Source organism: Catharus ustulatus, chromosome 23 (assembly GCF_009819885.2).
Source record: "Catharus ustulatus isolate bCatUst1 chromosome 23, bCatUst1.pri.v2, whole genome shotgun sequence".
NCBI classification, from domain to species: Eukaryota; Metazoa; Chordata; class Aves; order Passeriformes; family Turdidae; genus Catharus; species Catharus ustulatus.
Genome location: NC_046243.1, coordinates 4,965,620 through 4,991,861, shown reverse-complemented (window position 1 = coordinate 4,991,861; position 26,242 = coordinate 4,965,620). Strand labels below are relative to the sequence as shown.

At 47.2% G+C, this 26,242-nt stretch overlaps 2 protein-coding genes across 3 annotated transcripts; one reads left to right on the top strand and one right to left on the bottom strand.

Annotated features, from left to right (window-relative positions):
- Positions 1-496: 496 nt before the first annotated feature.
- On the bottom strand, positions 497-10,374 carry CCDC47 (coiled-coil domain containing 47). 2 transcript variants are annotated; one of them, XM_033079004.2, is made up of 13 exons: positions 10,286-10,374; positions 8,217-8,482; positions 7,988-8,095; positions 7,126-7,300; positions 6,821-6,942; positions 6,218-6,283; positions 5,380-5,481; positions 4,446-4,556; positions 4,061-4,146; positions 3,301-3,359; positions 2,678-2,787; positions 2,343-2,510; positions 497-2,089 (listed from the first exon to the last, which is right to left on the bottom strand). In XM_033079004.2, the coding sequence occupies exons 2-13, from the start codon at positions 8,475-8,477 to the stop codon at positions 2,009-2,011; spliced, it is 1,449 nt and encodes a 482-aa protein (XP_032934895.1). In that variant the 5' UTR covers positions 8,478-8,482; positions 10,286-10,374; the 3' UTR covers positions 497-2,008. The 2 variants fall into 2 exon arrangements, with proteins under 2 accessions (XP_032934895.1, XP_032934896.1); XM_033079005.2 differs by lacking the exon at positions 10,286-10,374 and adding an exon at positions 10,099-10,157.
- Positions 10,375-10,403: 29 nt separating this feature from the next.
- Positions 10,404-25,894, top strand: DDX42 (DEAD-box helicase 42). The gene is made up of 18 exons (XM_033079032.2): positions 10,404-10,490; positions 12,234-12,470; positions 13,055-13,205; positions 13,784-13,845; positions 14,843-14,879; positions 16,292-16,441; positions 16,615-16,719; positions 17,269-17,388; positions 17,617-17,793; positions 18,254-18,382; positions 18,584-18,683; positions 18,878-18,925; positions 19,396-19,493; positions 20,368-20,644; positions 21,113-21,339; positions 22,475-22,585; positions 22,777-22,878; positions 23,394-25,894. Exons 2-18 carry the CDS (start codon positions 12,250-12,252, stop codon positions 24,543-24,545), a joined length of 3,267 nt encoding a protein of 1,088 aa, XP_032934923.1. The 5' UTR covers positions 10,404-10,490; positions 12,234-12,249; the 3' UTR covers positions 24,546-25,894.
- The last annotated feature ends 348 nt before the right edge of the window (positions 25,895-26,242 follow it).

Here is a 26,242-nt window from a genome sequence, read left to right as displayed (position 1 = left end):
AGTACTGGTCCCCTCACTTTAGAAAGATGCTGAGGGGCTGGAGAGTGTCCAGAGAACGGAATGGAGCTGGAGAAGGGGCTGGAGCCCCAGGAGTGGCCTAGGGAGCTGGGAAAGGGGCTCAGCCTGGAGAAAAGGAGGCTCAGGGGGCAGTTGTGGCTCTGCACAACTCCCTGACAAGAGGGGACAGCCAGGGAGGGTCAGGCTCTGCTCCCAGGGAACAGGGACAGGAGGAGAGGGAACGGCCTCGGGCTGGGCCAGGGCAGGCTCAGGTTGGACACCAGCAGGAATTTCTTCACAGAAAGGGTTCTTAAAGCCCGGGGACAAATCCTCCTCTCACTCCAGCCCAGCCTGAAAAAGTGGGAGCCACCTTCCTGCAGCTCTCCCCCAGTAGGAACCAGCTCCTCCTGGTGATTAAATCCTACAGCAAAACTCACCAGGACACAGGAGGGGGGCCTTGAGATCCTGCTGAATGAAAGGAACACTGAAACAAGCCAAGTAAAGCAGGAGTGTTTCAATTATATTTTACTCTTCATTAGATTGTTCATTTGAATGTTCATATTACAAAATTAGCTGCCATGGCCCACAACTGGATGGGACTTCAGGAAAGCTGTCCGCTTACTCAAAAGAGCACAAACTAGTATTTCCTTTCAAAGAACTCTGTGAAACAATAACATATTAATCTTTAAAGCTAAATAGTGCTAAAATTTCACATAATCTACATTAGTTTTGGTTTTAAATAATTTTACCAACCATTATAAAATTAATGTATTTGCATGTATCAGGTTACAGACATTTGCATTTCAATCAGGGTGAAGAATCCCATGCTGGAACAAGGAGTTTAAGCAATTGCTGTTTCAACAGCAGCTAATTCTTATTGCCTCAGAACCAAGTTTCCACAAAGTATTGAACAAGAAAATGCAGGACATTGTTTCCCCACAAAACTATTAAAAGTCTGTTACAAGCAACAATAAAATGCCTTCTGGACAGGAAGCATTTATAAAATGCAGAGCTCTCCCAGCGAAGTGCTTGCACAGGGCATTCACTTCATTCTTCCCATTTAGATTCAAAACCCTGAAGTGATCACTGACCAGATGAAGAGGACAAACATCCTCTGAAACGTTTTCACTGGCGTGGGGAGATCAGGAATTGCAGGTACTCCACTAGGTCTGGCTCCTGGCTGAAGTGAACTGGGCAGCAGCTGCTGAGATCGGGAGAGAAGGGGTTGAGGCAAACTTGAACAGTTAAAAACATTGAAGGAAAGCTGGTTGAATTGCTAACTCACCATGCACTCACTCCTGAAGGAACACTGTGCTGACATCACAGATTCCACACTGTGTTAAGTTTGCAGCATCCAAACATACAAGTAGGAAACTTGTCCATGTATTCCATTCCCTTGGTTCTAACCATCTCTGTGTTTTACACATAAGCCAATCATGCCCACAGGTGACCTAATACTGCTTCAGGCCTTTGTTTGTAAAAAAAAAATAAGATAAAAAAATCTTCCACTTCTATTAGAACTTCCATTCTATTGGGCTTAAAATCCCTGAAGAATCCATACTGTGTATGGAAGGCTCTAAGTGTTGTGCCTTGATGCAAATAAATGCACAGTAAATGTTTATTGTGCAGTTTTCCTCCCCCTAAGTTTTCCCCCTTTCCCTCACAATAACTAAAACCAAAGTTTAAAACCAAAGCATGAATATGTTACCAGCACACATGGACAGGTTTACAATCTTCTGTTTTTGAAGAACAAATGACAAAAAGCATTCAAGAATATTGCAATTTTTTTTTAACAGACAAGTAGCAAAACTTTGTACCACCTGGAACAGAACTGCCGAGACAAAGCTCCCCACACATTTTGCTGTAATACTTAAATAAGTAACACCAATGCAAGAACTTTCTCTTAATGGTTACTAGTGTTCAAGGAATCAGAGGATTATGGAGTTATGTAGGTCTTTGTACCCTGTGAATTACAGCTGCACAGGTGGCACCGAGACACTTCTCACAGCAGTCACATGGCTTTCACTTTGATTTGCTTCATCTTCATCTGCTTCTTCTCAAGCTTCTTCTGCTCACGCCGCAGAGCAGCTTCCTGCAGGAAGGACAGGGATCTCAATAAACACAGAGGATCTCTTGAAGGAACACACAGATCATCTCAGAACCAAACAAAGCCCTCCAGCACTGCAGTTCACATCTCACCAGGAGCCTTTGTGCGTTTCAGAGAGGAGCAGCAAATCCCTGACAGTTGTCTGCCCTCCAGCAAACAGAAATCAAAGTTGCCACTGTGACTACAGCTACAGGCAGCCCTGGAGATGTCCTAGGAGGGATGTGTCACATCCCCTCACCTCCAGCCGCCGCTGCTTCTCGGGATCCTCCTCGTTCATGATTCGCTCCTTCTCCGCCCGCTTCTTCTCCTCCCGGCGGGACTGGGCAGCCTCCTGTCTCTGCACGTGGGTCAGCTTCAGGAAGTTCTCTTCCACCCGAGCCCTGTTCTTGTCAGCCTTTTGTTTACCCTTTGCACAGAGAAAAGCAAACAGTTTGTCCTGATTTCCCCACGGGCAGGATGCAGGATCTCTGCCAGTCCTACAGAAACGTGAGGCTGCAGTGGATCCGTAAGGACCCAGCGGTACTGGTTCCAGTTTCATGTGATGTGCAAAGACAGAAAACACACAGCACTTACCTCTCTGTTCAGCCTGAACTTCTTTGCTTTGTCAATGGAGTAGATAACCATGCTCATCAGAGGCAGCAAAGACTCCATGTCCTTTGGGGAAGTGTTGCCTGAACCAGGCACTGAAATAAAGAGTCCCTTGTTCATTCACACAGACTGGCAGTACTTGTCTGCTTGCTGTGATGCTCTTCCCTTATGGCTCACACTGTTCATGAAATAAAGATGCTCTTATCCTGCTCTTTAGGAAGCTTCATTTGGAGCTATGGCCTTGAATTTTGAAGAGATTTGCAGATCTATTATTTTCTAGAATTCTCCCACCAGGCCGCTTTTATTTCAAACCAGGGTAAACCAACTGAACCTGTGCAAGTTTGAACTGCAAGGCTTGTGGTTTAAAAATAATCCACCCCAAGAGAGAGGAGTGTGAGCTGAGGTCAGTAACAGCAAGACTGGGTGTCCTGTTATCCTGACAATGTGCTGCTCAGTCCCCAGTGTACTGCTGCCTTCTGTTTACCAATCAATAGTCCTGCTCCATGCACTGAAGTCACTCATCACACATTTTCTTTCACACGTGAGCATGGGACTTACACCAATAAAGCCCAACACTCCTCCAGACACACAGACAACAATTCCCTTACCATTAAATGTAAACAGAAGTGTCTTTTTAGTTTCGGGCAGTTTTGTAAGCTGGCCCTCCCTGGAGGAAAGAAACAAGTGTTTGGAAGGAGTGAAGAAAAATACAAAGTAACATTGGTTGGAAAAACCATCAAGAACCAAAGACCCTTGGAAAGTACTTGACTAAAACAAACATTAAAAGCCTGGCTATACCCCAAAGTTAAGTTTCAAACTAACCAGATTCCTGCAGTATTTTACCCAAAAGCCTGCAGAGAAAAGGCATGAGTGTGAAACCATACAGCACCTCCCACTGTCAAGAGGGCATGTGAGCACTAAGAAGGCCTGTGTATTTTCAATTACAGCTTCAGACACCCCCTTGCTGTTTATACCACTGAAGATCTCTACATATTTGAGGAGAACAAAATATTTTCTCAAGAGTTTAAATATTCACTGCCCAAAATCCCACAGTATTCTAATGTGAAAATCTCAGGCTTACATTTCACAGATCCTCCACAATTTCAGTAGAAAGTAGATACACAAGCTGTCTTACAATTAAATCAAAACATGTTAGTTTATGTTCATTTGTTTATACACCTGTGAGCACCCTTGCAAAAACCTAGGTGGTAATTCAGGTAAGACACATCACCCACCACTTGGCAATTCTGCAGCAGCCCCTGAAAGCACCTCTGGGCCAGGAGGCTCAGGGAACAGCAGAGCTGCTGCCCCAGTATTGCAGAGGCAGAGCTGAGAGTGAGCCTGAACAGAGCTCAGCCTTTTACTTACTCTTGCATAAGCTTTGGACCGGAGAACTGGTCCGAGAATTGGACAGAGTCGATCTTGTCAGCGTAGTGTGTGAGGAAATGGATCATCTGAAAGAGACACCAGGTTAGCTCCTCCCAACACCAACCCAGCTGCAGCCTACCCACTCCACAGGGGTTTCCAGGTTCCCTGCCCATGGCAGGGGGCTGGAACTGGAGGATTTTTAGGATCCCTTCCAACCAAAACCATTCTATAGTTCAATATATCACTCGGGAAATTGCTGTGCCCAGCTTGCCACAGTGGCACTGAGAGAGATGGGAACTTTTCCTTTTAACTTTTTTAGAACATACAAGTTATACATGCCAGGATTAGCAGGGAGTACTTGTATTAAACTTGTATTCCCGTTTACCTTAGCGTCCATCATCCCCTCCGTGACCTCTCCCATCTCTGACAAGATCGCCAGCGAATCTGGAAGCCCGTATTTTGCACCAGACTTAGGTTTATCACTGCAGAACTCGCTCTGTTTCAAAGAGAACAATGCAAAAGGAAAGTAAGCACAAGCCTGTAAGTATCTTATCAGACTGAGCTGTTCTGGAACAGTGGGACCTCTAAAAGTACCAGAAAAGAAACAATAACAAATACACTCATTCACTCATCCTGGCTGGGGACTTTTCAAACAAAGGAAAGCACACAGCACCAATAGTCTTTCAGCTAGCATTTTCCTTCAGAAGTCAGCACTTTAAGGAAGAAGATAAAACAATTCTAATACATACATAGTGGAGTGTTCAAAGTGGATTAAGGCATTTTGCTTACACTCTGATAACAGAACAAAAACTGGCATCCTACCAACCACACTTCATTCTGTTACTTGAGAGAAAAGATTTGCAAAGTATTGCTTGTTATCACTGGATTCTCAGCAAGCTCTGCAATTCTTTCTATGCTTGAACATATGGAAAGTTTAAATTTCAGATCATGTAAAAACAGATGACTTAAACCTAAATTTTCCACATCACATATCACTAATTAAGTTTACTTTTCAATCCCTGAAGATGTCTTTTGTGCAAATTAAATGAGGTGAAGTGACACTCGTGTATGCTGATAAAATTCTGCAGCCTCTTAAACCAACTACACCCCAAGAGTGTAAACTGCTTCCCACTGCCTCTTTCCCTGCAGATCTGACAGGGGGGAGCACTTCTGATGTTTGATTCCATTAGTTTTATCTGTAGATGGAAATGTGTTTTCCTCACAGATTCCAACAAGTTAGTCACAGGTTTTCAGCTGTTCCCAAGAAAACAGTGAATATGCAATTAGATTCCATTATTTATCAATGTGCATGTACATACCAGGTCCTGCATCTCTTTCTGGAGTCTCACCAGTGCTTTTCTGGTTCCAACAGCAAACACATACGTGTCCATATCTTCATCATTCATTGTCACTTTTATTTGCTGTAGAACAGAATGTTATTAGCCCTGGTCAGATTTGAATGTTTATCTCATACTTTGATTCCTAAGAATAAGGACTAAGCAAGGGCAGACACAGCTAAGAAAAAGATAGTTGACTTAAAGCTTTTCAGTGTGTCTTAAAGTAAGGAAGCTTTTTAATTAGACTGAGCACACCTGAGCACTCAGCTGTAATAACAGTGACTAGAACAGCAGAGTAGTAAAAATAATTTGCAATTAAATATTTTGATATAAGTAAATACAATTACAGATGCATGGGAATAGTATGTAAACAGTCACTGTTCTTCCAAATGTAACCTCTCTTGGCACTTATGCTCTCCAAGAGCAATTGGGAAGGCAAAAAGTAACATTAAGAATATAATAGGCAGACCAAACCCAGTATGGGTTTAAGCAGTCCTGTTCAGGCAGACTGAACAGACAGATGAGCAATCACTACATATTTCAGATTTTAAAACCACTTTTTATGTCTTGAATCATGATAGACTGCTCACAAAACCACTGGAATGATAAAATCCACAGAGAAAGCAACTCCCAGTCATCAGCAGTTTGTATTTCTTTCCTGCCTGTGAAATGCAAACAGTTCTTTGGGGTTGTTTCAACAGTTACTGAACTGGAAGCTGTGTAATAGCACAGAGATCACCTGGAACAATCACAAGCAGCAGAGCAGAAGGGAAGGGATGATACAGTTTGTCAGAGCTGATGGGCAGGGCTGGGTACGCACCACTTGGTCCGAGGCCGGCCTCATCATGCGCGCCAGCACGTTCAGCAGGTCCTGCCTCTTGAGAAACTGGGAACACAGGGGGCAAACACACATCACAGCTGAGCAGACTACAGCCAAAAACTCCTTCCTAATACCTAATCCATCCCTTTTCCCTGTGTGACCCATCCAGCTCAGAAGCAGGCCCACTCTCTGCCTTGGAGCAGTTTCTCAGAGCTCTGTTCTCTCAAGTCAGATGAGCTGTGGGACTGTTCCATCCCAGGTGCAGGGCTTTGTATTTCCCTTTGCTGCTCTTCCTTGGAATTCCTGCTGGTGGCAAATGGGCTCCTCAGCCTACAGTTACCTCTGTTCACACTACACCTCTGGTTTCTGTAGTCTTCCTGCAAGCACTTGCTCTTTGGTGCCAACTTTAAGGGGCAGAATAAGGTCTGTACAGACCTTCAGATGACCAATTTTCCCTCATGTGTGTGTACTCAGAACTCTGTGTCTGAATGTGAGCACAAATGCCAAGCTGGGATTCCATGCAGCTCACACAGGAATGGAAAAGTCTCTAGAACCTGACAACTGGTGACAAATAAACAGCACCACAAAGTCCCTCATTCTCACCTTTAACTGGATGAGCATTCCTTCACAGCACACCCTTCCAGAGCACCACAAGTTATATATGTGTTCATTCTCTTGATTTAGTTTCCCAGTGCTTGTAGCTTCTTTACTAGTGCCATCATCCCCTGAGGAAAACAAGTGAAAGAGAACTGCAATCTCAACTCTCAAACTGAGACACCATAGCTCAGCAGAAGGCTTACAGCTCACGATGCCACAGTACAGAGCAGGATTCTCTACAGACTAAGTGCCAGCCTAAACCCAGCTTTATTCAAATACTAAAGCTGGATCCTTCTCATTATGGAACTCACCAACAAGAGCAAAGTTACTTTCTAGCAGCTCCCTGTGAGTGTTGAACCAAGCGTGAGCCAGGCGGTTGTTTTTGTTCTTCCCGATGATGTAGTTCATGATGTAAGCCAGGAGACCTGTCACCATCAGGATCTCCATGTAATAACTCTCCCAGCTGTTTTGAAGGTGAGCAGGGACCTGTGTAAGGGAACAGAAACTGTGATTTGCATATTGAACAAGGGGATTTTATCCACACAAAAATTTGGGAAGTGGAGAAGTTCCCTCCCCAACACAGCAATAAGCTCCACAAAGGCAACAGGAGAGAGCTAAGCCTACATAATGCACTTGGCTTACTGGGGCACAGGAATCACACAGGAAACAACTGATAACAACATTCCCAAAATACCTGCTTAATACAAAAAAAGGACTCACTTCCAAGTGAGCCTGGGCTAGCACACATCCCTCAGAGTAAACAGCCCAGCACTTCAATTCACTGAGCATTTGAGCTTGATACCCTGCCCATCACAGCATTATCTGATCATCACGTAACTTCTCTGCAAATCCAAAGTAGCACCCAACGCCCAGGAACATTCTCAGGATGCCAGCAAGAGCCACAGACTCCATGGGGCAGCAGGGAAGTCTTCCTGACCTTGCCACCCCAGGGGCTAAGTAGCCATTCTGCTAAAAAGGTGATGAAGGGTGGGCAGAGAGATTGGCTTCAAAAACCAACAGAACTGACAAATTCTAATCTGACACTTAAGCCATAGACAAGCTAAAAACACACTGTGTTCACTGTTTACTACCCCAGTGACATTCCTGGCACAGTGTCTTAAGGAAATAAGTGATGCAACTCCAAGCAGAAACTGGATCAACAGTTATACCTACATTAACTATTGTTATGGGGTCTTTGTTTTTGCTATGAGACGTGTCTGGTTTCTCTTCATACCCTTCAAACTCCTCATCATCGTATGGTTCACTCTCAGTGTCACCTTCCTAAAGGATGAAATCACAAACAGCATGAAAATCCAAAGCCCAGCAAGGAAAATCCAAAAAGAGAGAGAAAAGTCCAGGGACACTACGAGGAAACACACTGAGGATGGAGGTAAGGCCTTACCTGTGTGTCTGTGTCATCAAAGTCTTCCTGATTTTCATCCTGACCTTCAAGCTCTACAGTGGCTTCTTCTTCATCATCTTCTGTAGTGATGACCCTCTGGGGAGACTCTGTGACTGTATCTTCACTCACATCTTCAAATTCAGCAAAGTCATTATCATCATATTCCATAATGTCATCTCCATCCTCAAATTCATCATACTTTGCCAAAGAAAAGCTCCATGGGATGAACAGGACAGCAATAAAAATATATAAGTTCTTCATTTTCACTAGAAAAAAAAAAAAATTGAATCATTGCAAAAAGTCCCTGTCAGTTCTGTTACATCACACTCCAGTAAACCCCAACACACAATGCACAATTTGAAAACACCACGAGTCAGACCAGAGAGAGAAAGAAATCCCTGCCTGATCTTGCCATCTTCTCTAAAATCAAAGTGACTACTGGTGCAAGAACAAAATAACTCTGAAGGAGAGGCTCTGGGCTCTGCTGCTTGTGACAGCAGCAAATTCACATCTGGCCACGCTGTTCAAATGAGCTGAGATGGAAAGGGCTTTTGTCCTCTGCTTCCTGTCTTTTCTGCTTGAGTTCAAAACAGTCCCAACCTCCCCTTCACCTTCTCCAAGGCCCAAAAAAGGCAGCAACAGCCCCCCAGCTGCACTCCCAGCCAGGCACAGAGGATCAGCTGCATCGGGCTCTGCTGTCAGGCTCGTTTTACTCCCTCCCGCAACCAGATCCGAGTGGGAACCTGAATGCTAATCAGAGTGTTCTCTCACAAACTCAGAATAGAAATGATTTGTTTCTAAATTTGACCAGCATTCCTCCGAGTGCCTCACGCAGGGAACCCACTGCTATGAATGACAAGGACGACTAAAATAAACACCTTTGTCAAACACTCCTCACTCCAGCAAAAACCCGCACAGAGCACAGAACCTTCATCACGATGGGAAGTTCAGCAAGGCCAATGCCAGGAACTCGGAACATTGTGTGGGAACCTCACAGTTTCGTATGATTTTAAGCAGAAAAAAACCCCAGAAATACTACTTCGATAGGACAGGATTTGCACTGTTAAAAACAACAGGACATCAGAGCCACCTGCTCGACCAAACTCTTAACATTTCACAGTAAGAATTCACAGACTATTTGAGCACATCCACCTTCAGAAAACCCGACAACTCAAAATAGCTTCATGCAAAATAAACTTCTGCAGCCAACAGGACACAGTTGAACCAGAGGTGGGTGAGAGCAGGAGCACCCCCTTAGGTCAGCAACCCGTCAGAATGGGTTCCAAGTACAAATTCCAGGAAGCAGAATATCCTTGGCACGACCCACACACCACCGACTTTCCCTTGCGAGAGGAACCGATTCATTCTCCGACCTCCACACCGGCTGCCCAGATGCCACCGGCAAGAGAAACGACTTCCAACAACCCAAGGTAAACACGGCAGCTGCTGCTCCCCGCACTGAACATCCACCTCAGCAGACCTCGAGCCTAGACCCGAGCTCGGTGGCAGATTTTGGAGCAGCGCTCGTCCCCAGCGGGGCGGGCCCTGACGGTGACCGCGGCCCGAAGCGGGGACACCGCCGCCGGTGTTCGCTATCCCGCCGCTCCGGGGACGCTCCGGCTCCTTCCCGGAACACGAGCCAAGGTTACCGAGACAAAATCAGCGATCCGCCGCCCTGGGCGCGGCCCCTCTCACACCCCCGGGGCGGTGCCCGGGCCGCGCACGCCCGGTGCCCTCCGCGCCCGCCGCCCCTCCCGGGACCCTGCCGGTACCGAGCTCCCCGAGGGACCGAGCCCCGCCCGGCCGCCCCGGAGGCGGGAGCGGATGTCCCGTCCAGCGGGGTGTCCTGTCCGGCGGGGCCGGGGGACCGGGGCCGCGTTACCTGAGTCACGGGCCCGGCCCTGCGCTCCGCTCCGCGCCCGCCGGACCGGGGCGCCTGCGCAGCGCGGGCCCCGCCGCATGTGCGGGTGCACACGCGTGGGCGGGGGGCGAGCCCAGCCCTGCGGCACAGGAACCGCGCGGGAAGCACCCGGGGAGCAGCGCGGGCCCGGGGCGGCCGCTGCCGTTACCGTCTCTCGGTTCCGCTCCCGGTTTTCCCGCTCCCGCCTTTGCCCGGTCCCGCCGCCCTCACTCGGCGCTGCTTCACCTGCGTGCGGGGCGCATGCGCGGCGGGGCGTGCGTCACCACGCACGGTGCGTGCTCACGTCGCTGCGTCGCGTCCCCACCCCCCGCCCCGGTAACCGGGGAAGTGGCGGCGGCGGCTGCGGGGTGAGGGTGAGTGAGGGGGCTGAGGGGGCTGAGGGCGGGGAGCGGAGCCGGGCACGGCGGCGGGCCCTCCCCTGCCGGCCCGCGGGGCCTCTCGCGGGAGAGAGCCGCCGTAGCCGCGGCCTGGAGCGGGCGCGGGCAGCCGGGGCCTGCCCCGCACAAAGGGCCCGCCCCGCACCGCGGATCGGCGGGCGGGAAGGGCCCCGCGCAGGGCCCGGTGTGCCGGGACAGCGCCTGCCCGCGCCTCCTGTGCCCCGGCCCTGCTCGCTGCCGTGCCCCGGGGGCGGTGATCCCGCGGGCGGGGGTCCCTCCGCCGTTTCCTCCTGGCACGGGAGCGAATCGCGGCCGTGCCGCCGATCCCGGCGCCGCGGGCAGGGTCCGGCCCCGCGGGTTTCCTCCCCGAACGGCGGCCACAGCGCAGCGACGCCTCGGGAGTTTCCCTGCGGTCTCTGCGTGCTGTGGGAACCTGTCCCTGTTCGCTCGCGGCTGGCGAGTGGGCCAGCTGACCGTGTTTTGTACTTTTGCTGCTGTCTGACAATAAAAAAGTGATCTTCCTTATTTTTTGAGGTAGCGGAAGGAGGAAAAAGGTGGATAAGTACAGTGAAGAAAAATTCTTGCATTCAGATTTTAACAGTTTTCAAAGATTCCCACTGTGCTGTCACAGCAAAAATGCGGTTCCCCCTCTTGTCTCTTTATTGTAAGTTTTGATCTCCCAGTGCCACGGATCCGCAGGTGTAAAAGCTGCAGAGTGTGTCAGGACAAGAGGGAAAACAGAACCCCATGGTCAGTGCTGCCATGGAGAGCTGAACTGCAGAGTTTCCCCCGAAATCTGCTACTGAGCTTTGGTTTCAACTCAGGATTTAATGAGCAAGCCCCAATGTTCAGCACAGGAACCAACTGCACGATTTACCTTCAGATTGTTTTCAAGTTGTTGTTTTGCCAGTGAGTTCTGATCTCATTGAAGATTCTCAGTGTGAGTTGTTTAATAAGACTTGCAGCCTTTAGACAGCTAATTATAGTGCATTGGAAGCGGTGGGTGCCTTACAGGTATGATTTGCTTGAGCATGCAGATAATTAAACTACTCAAGAATGGAAACTGTAAATATTATTATATCAGTTCGATTGTCATCTTAGAAAATCAAGTTTTGGGCAGACACTGTTATGTGGAGTGTTCAAGATATTGTTTGAAAAACAGAGATTGGAGAGCATATAAATATGTATAATATCCAAGGCTGAAGTGCTGCCTTGAGAGGCAGAGGGAGCTGGCTTTTTGCAGAGATGTGCCTGTGCTGCTCTGGGCCATTTCTCTGAGGAATTCTCTGAGCTGCTGGGTGCAGAGTGAGGTTGACAAGCCATGAAACACAGATGGGACATCATGGATGTGCAGGACACACACTGAGCTGCCTTCTCATCTCTTGTTCCTCCCGATGTTCAAAGTTCTGGCCTTGGGTTTGTTTGTCTTAGATTGCAAACAGGACAGGTGACATCCTCAGTGTGTTTAAGTAATCCTTGAAGGACATGACCTGTTCTGGAAGACAACCACTTTATTTTTATTCTTAGTTGGAATTGTGGATATGTTCATACTGACAAAAGAGCAGAGCCCCATCCTGTTTGGGAAACAGATTAAACTCTCAGAGTTCCACCAGTCCCTGGGTCACGACTGAAGTGATGAACTAACAAGAAAGATCCTAACAATTACCTAAACTGCATGGAGCAGGAAGGACGTTAATTTGTCTTTTCTCATTTGAACAGGTACATTGGGGACATCATGAATTGGAATAAAGGTGGACCTGGTACGAAGAGAGGCTTTGGGTTTGGAGGGTTTGCCATAACGCCTGGCAAGAAGGAGGAGCCCAAGCTGTCCCAGCAGTCGCACAGCGCTTTCGGCACCGCCGGCTCCTCGGCAGCGTTCGCCAAGTCGGGGCCCCCTCAGCTGCCTTCCTTCTACAAGATCGGCTCCAAGAGGGCCAATTTTGATGAGGAGAACGCGTGAGTGCAGTTACTTCTGGTGTTTATCTAGCTCTAGGTTTTAGTGGTTTTATGTTTCTGAGGTTGGGGGACGTACCTATGACATTTATATAAATTAATGCGCAATAATGTACTCAGAAGAGTGTGAGTTACTGCAGTAGCCTGCAGAAGCTTTCCTCTTCCAGCTTTCCCCCCTCAAGAATGTATTTTATTCACTCTGTGATGTTCTCAGAGTTGGAGCCAAGCAGGATAAATTTGTGTCTTTTGCACTGGAAAACATTGATGTCCACAGTTCTTTCCTATCCCTTCTCTTGGCTCCATCAATGTATGCATAAGGCTGAGAAAGTTGGGATTCTTCAGCCTGGAGAAGTCTGTGGTTTCCAGTACCTGAAGGGAGCCTACAAGAAAGATGTGATACCTCTTTGCCCTGCCATCACTTTGAACTTTTAACATGAACAATTGTAAATAAATAAATCTCAGCATTTCCTCTTGTGTCCACACTGACTTCAGTTGTCCATGTGGGTACCTTGACTCAACCAGAAACTGTGAAAGACAACCCAGTGCTGTAAACCATGTGCTGACCGGGCTGTTGTTCATTTTTCCAGGTACTTTGAGGATGAAGAGGAGGATTCCAGCAATGTGGAATTGCCCTACATTCCTGCAGAGAATTCCCCCACTCGGCAGCAGTTCCATTCCAAGTCAGCAGATTCTGACAGCGATGATGATCCTCTGGAGGCATTCATGGCAGAAGTGGAGGCAAGAGCCAGCTGGGGGATGTTTGTTCAGTGCTGTGGCTGTGCCTGTGTGCACTCAGGGGCAGCAAATGTCACTCAGGGCTTTGGCAGCTGCACTCAACATGCCACTTAACTTTGGGGTTTGTGGTGTTAGAATGGGTGAGATAGACAGAGTGGATATGACTGACGGTACCTTGACTATTTAACTGCTGTGAGGGTGCCAGAACAATGCAGCATAGAGCTCTGCTTGTCTCTGAGTGTCAAGCTAAGGTTTTGTGTGTTTTTCAGTACCTAAATGGAAATTGTTTTTATTTATGATGAACTGTTTCTTAGCTACAGTTCTGTTATTAGTTGGATTCAGGAGCAATATGGGGAATTTAATTTTTCAATAACACTGTTGCAAGCTTAGAGTAGTATATAAATTCAAAGGTACTAGTATGAGAATTTATTTAGCGTAAAATAAATATGCAGATCAAGACAAAGTTTAGTCTAAGAAGTATTGTCTTTGTGACACCATGGTCTAATTATTCAGGAACATTTTTCCCTTCCATGTTTACCATCTTGGTCTTTTTCACATGTGACAACTTTATGACCTGCCAGGATCAAGCTGCTCGAGACATGAAGAGACTTGAAGATAAAGACAAAGAAAAGAAGAACGTTAAGTAAGTTCTCTTTTATCATTCCCATCCCTGCCTGTGTCTTGCTCAGAGAATTGCAGTGCATTTTGCTGCTGATGGTTGTTCATTAATATAGTATATCCCTAATAAACATCATTAGCCTGGGCATGAGGTGCTGTGGGTAACAACTTGTGCTGTAAAAATGGGATAATAGGGAAGATTCCATGGCAGCATCCTGTGGCAAACTGCAGCCACCCTGAGAGTTATCCCACACGAGAAACCTTTCTAGGTCACAGAAATGGGGGCAGCATCTTGTACTCCTGCCACTTTCCAGATCAGCCTGGATAGGTTTTCTGCTTCCCACACCCTTGGTTTAGCTCAAAATTGCATTTATGTGAGCAAAATAGCTCAGTGCTGCTATACTTGGAGCACTGGGGACTCTTTAAACTTGGACTAGGTATTTAGGCATTAAAGCTGATAGATTAGGCAGCACACAACAATTGGAACTAAATTTGGAGTTTAAAACAGTTTAAATTTGTGCAGCTTATCCATCGATTTGTTTTGACTAAGGAAAATAATTAAGCTGTTGATTCTTGATGGAAATGTCAGATACCTTGGTAGAAGTTGCATTGCATGGGGTTGATGAGATTATACATGGTCCTGACACAGAACACCGGATCCAAATCACCACCTGGGCAAGTTCTGACTGGATTTGCACTTCCTGCCTCATATTCCTCTTCAGTTGTGGGACTTGTGTAGCATCGAGAGCTTAGACCAGGGTGATCTTTGGTGTGGCTTCTGCTGGGAAGATGGAATCCCAATCTTTCAGTCCCAGTACTGGAAGTAAAGCAAAGTCTTCGCAGGGTCACTGCTGTGTTTGGCACCAGATATGAAAACTCCATGGGTTGGGAATATGAATGTTGCCAAGTTGATAGTGTTGTGTCTTCCACGAAATCTGGAGCTCAGCACTAATCAAATGAAACTATTGAGCTGAGTCTGTGGAACACTTGCAGGGAAGTTTTTTCTCCGCTTGTTTTTCCAGGGGTATTCGAGATGACATTGAAGAGGAAGATGACCAAGTGAGTTCCTATGCAGTCTTTCTATCTTCTTTTTTGTTGTTTTGTTTCTTTTAACTTTCCCTCTCCAAACATGTAACTACTAGGGACAAACAAACCCCAGAGCCGTGCAGTATCCGGAGAGTTCAGCAGGAGGCTGTAGGGGTTACCCTGCTGTCTCTGCCCTTCTAGGTGTTTTAAGAAGAATATTAGACAACTGCATTCATTGAAAAAGATTGTTTTCAGTCAGTTTGAACTTGATCTTCCTGTTGTTCAGTGTCTGAGGATCTCTTACACATTGCATTAGCACAATCAGCTCCAGGGAACATGAGGGAGAGGCTGTTGGACTGCAGGCTCCTTGCAGTGAAATGTGGGGTCTGTTCAGGGAAGAATCAGACTTTTGGTCCCTATTTTCAGAGAAGCTCCAGTTCTCATTGAGGTTTATAAGCACCACTGTAGCAGAAATAATAAAGAGAAAAGACTTGATTTCAAAATGGACCTTCCTCCAGAGTTGTAGTTACTAACTCTTGTGTCACTTGTATTAGGGCAGAGCTTGGCAGGGTTGTCTGGCCTTGAGGCCTCTGCTTGCAGTCTGGTGAGTGTAGCTGTGCCAGAGTTTGAGCAGAGGTGACTTTATGCCTGGGCACAGCTGATGTTCAAGTGTGTTGTGTGCCAGGCTCTGTGACTCAGGGATAATGGCCAGGAAAATGGAAAAGCCAGATGAATGTACGTGTATATTTATAACAAAGCCTTGCTTTACAGATCTGATCTTAAATATTTGCTTCAAGTCAAGTGAGACTGGTGTTTTCTCTATGAGAAAGTCTCACCCTGGTGTGCCAGTGAGAATCTGAGACACAAACATCCTTGTGAGCTCTGAGGATGGCACGTGACAGGGTGACAGTGTCTTAGCTCGTCTTCTGAAATACTTTTTTTCACATTTGTTGTTGGTTTTCTCAATGAAAAATAGATATATTTTCATTTCCTAAAGTCTAGTTAGGGGAAGTGAAGAAACTATCTTTGACATGGCGTATTTTAAAAAATCAACATGGTATGCTTAGTAACAATGTGTTTCCTGGTTAAAAACCTACAGTATTTGTTCTTTGTGCTTTGTTCATGTGGAAATAAGAGTAGATCCTTCTGTTGTTAAACATAACAAGACTTGGTAGAAGGAGCTGTTAAGCAGACACGAGAGAGATTTGTTTTTAGGAGCATTTTGTGGTGTAGCTGACACTGGAGATGTTTTCTTCATTTGTACTTCTTGTCCTTCAGGATGATTCTGTTGGTGTTTATTAGAAAAACCAGTTCTAGTGAACGTAGTTACCTTTTTCCTCGTGGTGGGTGTGAAAGCAAGCAGGCACTTAGCACACACATGACTTGAAGCAGCAGCAGTCCTTGTGCCTGCAGTGGAGTGAGCTGGCTGCTGTGTTTTGCTGCAGGAAGCGTATTTCCGCTACATGGCTGAGAACCCCACTGCTGGCGTGGTGCAGGAGGAGGAGGAGGATACCCTGGAGTATGACAGCGATGGGAACCCGATTGCACCGTCCAAAAAAATCATTGATCCTCTTCCACCCATTGACCATTCCGAGGTAGGAGGGGATTCTGTTCCAGAGAACATGAACCCTGTCATGGTTCATCACACTAAAGTCCTTGAAATGGCTTCATTTAAACAAATATTTTGGCAGATAGTTAAGGACTTCAGGAAAAAAGGGATCTTGAATCTGGACCAACTGAGTAATTAATTAATTGCATTGAATTACAGATTGAATACCCACCGTTTGAGAAAAATTTCTACGATGAGCACGAGGAGATCACCAGCCTGACCCCGCAGCAAGTGGTGGAGTTACGGCATAAGCTGAACCTCCGGGTAAGTGGGCTCAGAACTGTCCCCCAGCAGCTTGTAACTCCCTTTCATTCCTGGACTGTCTTAGTTCTAATGAAGATTTTCTCTGGGAACTCCAGCTTTTGAATCCAAGCATCTCAGACACCTGCAGTGACGTTGATTTTTGGATGTCTCCCATGTGTTTGTGGAAGTGGGCAGTGAGGGATGCTGCTTGGGCTAAACACCTCCAGAGCTGGGAGTTCAGACTGGAGATAGATGCAGAAATTAGTTCTTTGTGATGTGTTTGTGGGGTGATCTTCTGTGAAGGGAATTATTTGGGGCAGAACACCAGTTAGACACAAGGAGTAAAAACAACGTTTAGTAGCTCATGTTGATTGACAGATAATTAAATTTTTATACCTGAAAGTCTTATTTTCACAACACATCTGGAATTTGCACCCAGTTAAATTTAGTGTCCACTCAAAAAGTAAAGTTATTTTTCAGAGGTGGAGACACCCTTATTTTTTTTTTTAACAGATTGCTCTTTATTTTTTTCTCACTTTTCATGAACAAAGATCTTTTTCTCTTTCCAAGGTCTCCGGGGCTGCTCCTCCAAGGCCTGGCAGTAGTTTTGCTCATTTTGGGTTTGATGAGCAACTTATGCATCAGATTAGGAAATCTGAGTATACCCAACCCACTCCTATACAATGTCAGGTGAGTGTTGTTACTTCACAGCTTGTAAAGAGAACGAAAAGAGCAAAGCTCCCTCATCCACCTGAGGGTGTGACAAATGTAAATCTAGTTGCCTACAAAGTGGATTTTTCTAGAAAAACAGCTCTGATTTTTTTTTTTTTTTTAATAGAAGGTTACCCGAGTTCTCTTGTCTGTCTAGCAATGTGCTGCAGTGAGCGTAATGTGGGCTTTGAACCTCCTCCTTTTCAGGGTGTTCCAGTGGCACTGAGTGGCAGAGACATGATTGGGATAGCCAAGACTGGGAGTGGGAAAACAGCTGCCTTCATCTGGCCAATGCTGATCCACATCATGGATCAGAAGGAGCTTGAGCCAGGGGATGGTCCCATTGCAGTGATCGTCTGCCCAACCAGGGAACTCTGCCAGCAGGTGGGTGTGTGCCATTCCTGTATGTGCCAGGAGAAAGCAAAATTCTTGGCAAAAATTATCAGAGAAACTCAGGAAAGTATTTGAAAAAACTACTTTGTGCATGAGCAGCCTGGCTCCAGCTCACAGCTCTTTCTTACCAGGATCATGACAAACCTAAAATTTAAAATATTTTGCACAGTGCACCTATATTATTTTTAAGTGTAAAAATGCTGTGGATGTATTGTGACAAATTGCATGTGCAGAAGGATTGAGCCTGCAGGTTAAATTGTTGTTGGATAAATAGGTTTCTCAAGTTACTGGAAGTTATCCCCATGTGCTGAAGTATTCACCCCTGAGGAGTTGGGAATAATTCCATTAAGTTGGTAGCTGAAGAGTGCATTTGAGGGGCTGTGTGCATTCCCTGGGTGGGTTGCTGTCTCAGCTGTGTGGTGAGCTGTGCTGTGTTGGTGTCTCTCCCCAGATCCACTCGGAGTGCAAGCGCTTTGGCAAGGCCTATAACCTGCGCTCCGTGGCCGTGTACGGAGGGGGCAGCATGTGGGAGCAGGCCAAGGCCCTGCAGGAGGGGGCAGAGATCGTGGTCTGCACACCAGTAAGTACAAAACCAGCGGTTTGCACTGTTCAGCTTGCAGAAAGCTGTAAGAATCTGTTCCTGTGACATGAATATTGACACTTAATTCTAGACTGAAACCTTGAGATGTTTTCTGTTGTGTCTCTGGTAAGCAGCTAGGTGGTTGTATATATTAATGTGTTTTTAAAGGTGCTTTAAAAACTTGGAGTGTTTTCTTACTAGGGTCGTCTGATTGATCATGTGAAAAAGAAAGCTACAAACCTGCAGAGAGTCACTTACCTTGTGTTTGATGAAGCTGACAGAATGTTTGACATGGGGTTTGGTACGTATTCAACCAAAGTCACTATTTTGGTGCCCAGTCCCATCTTAGGGAGTCTGTAAAATTAAATAGTGAGTGAGAAGCACTTGTTCTTTCTGTGGTTATATGTTAAATGAAGCAATGAAACTGCCTTTTGACTTAATTTTTCTAAATAATGAGTGTACAAGGTTGATTGGAACATTTCTTCTCCCTTGCAGAATATCAGGTCAGATCAATCGCGAGCCACGTCCGTCCTGACAGGCAGAGTGAGTACCCAGGGAGTCTGGAGCAGAGCTGCATTTCCAGTTCTGGACACAGCCACACCAGACTTGTGCCAAAGTCCACTGGTGTTATTCTCAGCGTGGGCTGTTGGGAGGGAGCAGTTGTGACATGTGGGCATTCAGCTCATCTCTCTGTAATCCCTCCACTGACTGCACTCAGAGCAAAGATGATTAGCTGAATTCATGTTCACATGCCTTAAAATTCAGTGTTCTGAGCTGCCATGAAAGTTCACAGCAGTGCCCTTATCATCAACACTTCAGATGCCATGAAATGCATTTCCACTTTGTGGTATTGTGTCAGTGGTTGGTAATTTCCATTAGAACCCATAAAACCTCAGCTTCAGTTCAGTGACACTCAGGAATCCAGGTCCTCCTTCACAGCATCTGTGCTGTGTTTTCACAGTTCTGAAAGGAAGTTTCTACTTCAAGGAGTTTGAAGCCTGTTTCTCTTGCAGCCCTCTTGTTCAGTGCCACGTTCCGTAAGAAGATTGAGAAATTGGCCCGGGATATTCTGATCGACCCAATCCGGGTTGTGCAAGGAGACATCGGAGAGGTAATTCCATGATACCTGGGAGACACTCAGAGCAAGGAATTGGTCTGTTCCTGTTCTCTGAAGTTTAAGTTAAACTGCAGAAATCATCATTTATAGTTAGTTTTAAATAATTTGTGCTTAGCAAAAATAGAAAGTTTTGTGGGTTTCTGTTTTTATTTTATTGACCTTTCTGCCAACAAATTCTCCTCTAGTGTTGGGAGGTGGAGTAGAACATTAATGCAGTGGTTTATTTTTGTTATTGGGCTGAATCAATGGTTGTATCTTTTAGTTTTGTCTCAGAAACATAAACAAAGCCATTGCAACTTCTGCAGTGAAGAATTTGAAACTTTTAAAATCTCTGTCCTGTGGTTTACATGGGAATGTTGATGCTGGACTTGCTTGACAGTGACAGCTGAACTATCAGCAGGCTGGGGTCTGGTAGGAAGCTGATGAAGTGGGCAGATGTGAACCTGCTGGGAAGAAACTTTGCTAATAATATATTGAAACTGTTGAGAAATTTCACGAGATGCCTTTGGAACATCCTTCTTTCAATCAGCTCTCTGTATTTTTTGGTTTTTACATCAGGTCCCTTTATAACTAAAAAGTGACTACCTGAATCCCCTTCTTTCTGGGAAGATTTTTCCTTGATTTTGCTTAAGAAAAGCTTTCCCAGCTCAATCACAGGGCCTGTATTCATTGATCTAAACTGTTACTGAGAGTAATAGTGGGAGCGTCATCCTTGAAATAATATTAAATTGTTTAAAAATCAAATCTTTCAGAGAAACTTGCAGGTAGTGCTGTAAGCTGCACTGCACTGTATTCCTGGTGATGCAGAGTGTTTGGGAATGTTTGGTTCCTCCCACCCTCCTGACTCTGAGGACATTGCTCCCCTTAGGCAAACGAAGATGTCACTCAGATTGTGGAGATTTTCCCCTCTGGGCCCAGCAAGTGGAACTGGCTGACGCGGCGCCTGGTGGAGTTCACCTCCTCTGGGAGTGTCCTGCTCTTTGTCACCAAGAAAGCCAACGCAGAGGAGCTGGCCAATAACCTCAAGCAGGAGGATCATAACCTGGGGCTGCTTCATGGGGACATGGACCAGAGTGAGAGGAATAAAGTCATTTCGGAATTTAAGAAAAAGGGGATCCCCATCCTGGTAGCTACTGATGTGGCAGGTAGGTGACCTTGTGGAAGGCAGCTCAGAGCAGCTGTGGGTATCAGCAGAAAGGCAAACGTTTCAGTGGGAGGCAGCCAGGCTGGTTTATGCACCTGCAGGACGCTGTGTTCCAGTGCTTTTCAGAGCCATGGACTGTCCTGAGCTGGAAGGGACCCACAGGGACCATGGAGCCCAACTCCTGGCCCTGCACAGATACCCTCAGGGGCCACACTGTGTGCCTGTGCAGCACATGGCATTGGCAAGGGGAGTGGTTTTAGTCTCTTAATGATGCCTGGATTAGATCCTGACATTTTTTAATACAGAGAAAGAAAAGCTGTGTCTTAAGGAAGTGGTTGCTGTTCATTCATCAGCTGACATACCTTTAGCCCATGGGACCAGAGCAGGATGGTACCCTGGCAGCAGAGGAATAACTACCAGAGTTAATTGGGGATAATGACACCTCTCAGCACGTTCCTCTTGGTTGCAGCTCGAGGCTTGGATATCCCTTCCATCAAGACTGTCATCAACTACGACGTGGCTCGGGACATCGACACCCACACGCACCGGATCGGCCGCACCGGCCGCGCGGGCGAGAAGGGGGTGGCCTACACCCTGCTGACCCCCAAGGACAGCAACTTCGCTGGGGACCTCGTCAGGAACCTGGAGGGTGCCAACCAGCACGTCTCCAAAGAGCTGCTGGATTTGGCAATGCAGGTATGAACCCACAAAACTTGATGAGGAAGGAGGAAGTTCCATTCCAGAGTCAGCACAAAATCAGCCAGCTCACGTTGCTGACTCCATCGTGTGTTAGCAGTGATCTTTTGGGGATCTGTCCTGGTTTCAAGTAGGTTTCCTAGTGTTTTTAATGGCCTTTGAAAGAACCCATGAAGATCACAGTATGTGATCTATTTTGGGGCTAGGCAGTGCCTAGGAAATGAGGAGCTGCAATCTGCTGATGCCAGCAGAGCGTTCCAGTGTCTCATTACAGTCAGATTTATAGCAGGCACCTGGGAGATGCAGCTTAGTTGAAAGCTAAACTGGAAAACAATTACAGGGACATTCCCTCTATGAAAGGGCTGTTGCTTGATCATTCCACCTGCTTGGCAGTGCTCTCTGCCAGGTTTGCTCTATGTAGGTATGACAGGTAGGTGCAGCAATTGTGCTTGTGCCACTGAACTTATCAACTCTTGCCTGTATAGCAGCAAGAGAGCCCAAGCTTTTTGGCAACTCCCAGATTCAGAAATGGATTTGCAGGCCTGTGGATATGTTAGCAAGCAGCTTGGACAGCAGCTGCCAAAAGTAAATACTTTTTCTGACAGAGGCAGCATTTTCAGAAGGGACAGAATTAGTGAGGCAGAGCTCCCCTGACTGCCTTGAGAGGAGCGTGGAGAAGCCAACTGATTTATTCACATTTGGAGAGACTGTAGGGCATAAAAAGAGGTTTGGCCAACTATTATTTAAACACCTGGAAACAGCAGGTCTGGTTGGGCTGACATTCCCTGGCCACGGCTTGGTACAGAAAGTTTTGCTGACAGACCCTGATTTCTCCTTAGCAAAGTACTGAGCTCAAAGCTATGAGCAAGAGCAGAGCTCCCAAGCGATGGCATTGGAAATTGTGTTTATTCCTGGGTTTATGAGAATGCAAACCCCCAAAACCTTAACCTGAATGAGAGTTGAAGGTGTAAACAACTTCAAAACAACTGCCTACAGCAGCTGTGTGGTTGAATGGAAAACAGTATTTATGTTTGTCTTTTGAACTGCTCAGTATCCCTTTTTTCTCAGCCTCATTACATGCATTTATGAAGCTTTTTATTCCCTGTGTTGAGAAACATTTGTCCTTGTGTTCCAGAATCCGTGGTTCCGGAAATCCCGTTTCAAAGGAGGGAAGGGCAAGAAGCTGAACATTGGTGGTGGCGGCTTGGGCTACCGTGAGCGGCCCGGGCTGGGCTCAGAAAATACTGTAAGTGCTTGGAGCTTTTTCACTTAGTATTGATTAATTTTAAAAAAGGAGCAAACTGCTCAGGGCTCTCCAGAAGCCTGTCATCCTTAGTGGGTGTATTTCCTGAGTGCAGGGACAGTGTGGGCAGTGGTTGAAGTGAGTGTGTCTGTGTGGCACAAACCTCTGCAGTTGCCCTTTGTGTTTCTGTGCAGGACCGTGGAAACAACAACAGTGTGATGAGCAACTACGAGGCCTACAAGCCATCCACAGGGGCCATGGGGGACAGGCTGACAGCAATGAAAGCAGCTTTCCAGGTGGGTTCCATGCTGGGGCTCCTTTTCTCCCCTGAAAATGCAGCAGCCCTGTTACTTCAGGTTGTGGCTGTGTCACTTGGAGCACACTCAGCATTACAGTCCCAAGTGGTGGAATTAGGTGCAAGCTGGACTGAACACGTTTGCACAAATTTGCCAAAATTACTTTCTTTTCTGCTGCCTCTTTGCTGTTTTTCCTTTTTGGATTCTGCACCTGGGCTTGATTCTGTTGGGGTTGCTTAGCAGCAGTGGTGTAATTGCAATCAAAAGGGGAACCAGCTCTTTCTCTTCAGTGTAAGAATTAACCCCACAGTGTAAGAATTCCCTTGTTGGTGTTGCCTGGTGGGAGGTGCCCGTTACTCTGTGCCCATAAGCACGGCAGGAATGGAATCCCTGCAGGACTGGCTTTCCTAACTCTGCTTCCCCCCAGCCAAGGCAGGTTTGTGGCTGTGGGACTCCTGCTCTGTGGGGCAGCACGGAGCCAAACCCGCCCTCTTTTGTCTCTCCCTTTCCTGCAGTCCCAGTACAAGAGTCACTTTGTTGCTGCAAGTTTAAATAACCAAAAGACTGGGAGCTCTGCCGCTGGTGCCAGCGGCTGGACCAGCGCCGGGAGCCTGAACTCGGTCCCCACGAGTTCAGCGCAGCAGAACGCGGCCGGTGCCGAGAGCCCCGCGGCAGCCACGGCGGCGGCCAAGGGAGTCCCGGGCTTCAGCAGCACGGGCACCCTGAGCAGCGTGCCCGCCTTCCCCAGCGCCGGCGCCCAGGGCTTCGCCGGCACCAACGCCAGCACCGGCGCCAGAGAGAGCGGCGGCGCTGGGGGCCCCGGCAGGGAGCGGTACAGCGACAGCCGGAACAGCCGGCACGGCGAGGCCCCGCGCCGCGGGGAGGGCGGCGGCCAGCGCTTCGGCAACGACGGCCAGCGCTTCGGCAACGACGGCCAGCGCTTCGGCAACGACGGCCAGCGCTTTAACAGTGATGGCCAACGCTTTAACAGCGATGGCCAGCGTTATGGCAACGATGGCCAGCGCTTCAGCAACGATGGCCAGCGGTTCAATAATGACGGCCAGCGCTTCAGCAGTGATGGCCAGCGCTTCAGCAACGACGGCCAGCGTTATGGCAACGATGGCCAACGCTTTAACAGCGATGGCCAACGCTATGGCAACGATGGCCAGCGCTTTAACAGTGATGGCCAGCGTTATGGCAATGATGGTCAACGCTACGGCAATGATGGTCAACGCTACAACAACAGCAACGATGGTCAACGCTATGGCAACGATGGCCAGCGTTACAGCAATGATGGCCAACGTTACAACAACAGCAACGATGGCCAGCGTTATACCAACGATGGCCAACGCTACGGCAATGATGGCCAACGTTACAACAACGAAGGCCAGCGTTACACCGATGGCCAGCGCCACGGCGAAGGCGGTGGCCGGCACGGTGACCCCTCCCGGCACAGCGAGGGCCGCCACGGCGACGTCCATCGCCACGGCGAGGGCCGGCACTTCACCGACCTGCCGGGCAGCGGCAACCGCAACAACGGTGACGGCAGGGCCAGCGAGAGCAGGAACGGGGAGAACAGGAAGGAGGCCAACAGCCGAGACAACAAGACAGATGGGTTTGCTGTCCCAGAGCCCCCAAAACGGAAGAAAAGCCGGTGGGACAGTTAAAAGCTGGCGGTTCACAGCCTGGAATCTCTGCAGGTAGTGCTGTCTTTTTCCAGAGGATTTCTTGGGGTTTTTGGTAACTGGTTGTTGAGCAGCTGGGGCAGGAGAAGGAAACCATGAGAACCTCCAGGCAAGTTCATCAGCGGACAGATTCACCCGAACGAAGTGCACACAACGCTCAGTGAAAGAAATAATTTTGATAAAGCTCTCTGGGTTCTGCTTTGAAACATTCAGTGCTCGAGTGGCTCTGCTGGATTTACAGATCTTCTTGACAAAAAGAAGCTGTTCGACATCCTTCAAACGTTAAGAAACTGTTGTCCATAGAAGTATAAATTAGTCTTTTCTTAACCAGCGTTCACATTTCCAGACCAGTCCAGTCCACCTAGAGATGCTCAGGACCTGCCTGTTAGACATTAATCTTGCAGCAGTTTGGTCAGTACGGTGAGTTCTTCCCCCATCTCCTTTTCACATATTCTCCTCAAATAATTTGGTCTCTCTCCCCATCAGATGAGAATGTATCAATTTGCTTTGCTGAAGGTGGGGCAGAGCAAGTTGGTTTTTGGTTGGGTTTTTTTTTTATGGGTGTGTGTGTGGAGCTGTTCAAGGGATCCTTCTCCATCCCAGCAAACCACAAATTCACTTGTAGTGTAGGCTGGACTCCCTGGCTTGTTTGTGGTCAGTACTTTAATTCCAATCCCATTGCCCAGATTTTTTTTTTCTCTCTAAGAACATCCTGTTTTCTAATGTCCCTCATTCTGGTGGAAGCCTGCATAGCAAACCTGTGTCTCTGCTGTGCCTATGCACCCTCTGTTCTGAGAGGGTTGAGTGCTATCTTCAAACTAGAAACAAAAAAGGGAAAACTGTGTAGATACACCACAACAATCAGAGGCTGGAGCCCCCCTGGACGTGTGGCTAAAGGAAAAAGATTCAGAAATTCAGGGATCTCTTGCTCAGAAGCCTTTAGGGAGAACCCAGAAAACAATTAATGAAAAGAAACAGCTCAAATCTGGCCCTGTTTTGGACACATGTAGTAAATCTGTAAAATCTTGCTTGCCCGTTTTTAACTCGTGTGTACTCCCATTTTTTAACTTCCTCTTTTTTTGTCACAAGGTAGGGAAGAACTTTTCAGTTGGGACGAGTCAGCACCCACCGCTGGCTCGCTTCCACTGGAAGATGTACCAGAAGCTGTCAGGGTTTTGTGACATTGTGATGTTTTCTTTATCAGCTGTGCATTTACTTTCTGCTTGCTCTAGTAAATGTTTTATTACTGGTACAAAAATATGCAGCATGTACTTTTTATTCTCCACTTCTTTTTCTGCCCTGGTGTGCAAATGGAGAACTGACTGACTGGAGATTGACTGTGTCTCTCTCACCAGAAGTTGTGGGTTGTAGCTGATAAAATACTTCCTGTGGTTTTTCATAGTGTCTTTCACCCCAAAATGTTTCACAAACCCTGTTTTAGCTCCGAGGCCTCCTGGGGAATAGATTTTCCTCTGCTGTGTAGGAGGAGAGGATACAGCCCAGGACATGGGACTCATCCCAGCTTTTCGTGGGGTCCTGGGCAGACCTGGAAAGAGAACTCAGCAACAAGATCTGACTGACACCTGGAGTGGCTACAGTTCAAACACCAAGTTTTTGAGCCCCCTCAGAAGCCAGCTCTAATCTGCTGGAGTATTTTAACAGTTTCCAGAATTCCCTCC

Excerpts from the sequence above, each read along its gene's own strand:
- CCDC47 (XM_033079004.2), bottom strand. The coding sequence starts at position 8,477 with ATGAAGAACTTATATATTTTTATTGCTGTCCTGTTCATCCCATGGAGC. Across the intron at positions 4,147-4,445 it reads AGGGGATGATGGACGCTAAG|ATGATCCATTTCCTCACACA; the intron begins GTAAACGGGAAT and ends TGTCTCTTTCAG. Across the intron at positions 2,090-2,342 it reads AGAAGCAGCGGCGGCTGGAG|GAAGCTGCTCTGCGGCGTGA; the intron begins GTGAGGGGATGT and ends TCCTTCCTGCAG.
- DDX42 (XM_033079032.2), top strand. The coding sequence starts at position 12,250 with ATGAATTGGAATAAAGGTGGACCTGGTACGAAGAGAGGCTTTGGGTTT. Across the intron at positions 13,846-14,842 it reads AAAGAAAAGAAGAACGTTAA|GGGTATTCGAGATGACATTG; the intron begins GTAAGTTCTCTT and ends TTGTTTTTCCAG. Across the intron at positions 17,794-18,253 it reads CCAGGGAACTCTGCCAGCAG|ATCCACTCGGAGTGCAAGCG; the intron begins GTGGGTGTGTGC and ends GTCTCTCCCCAG.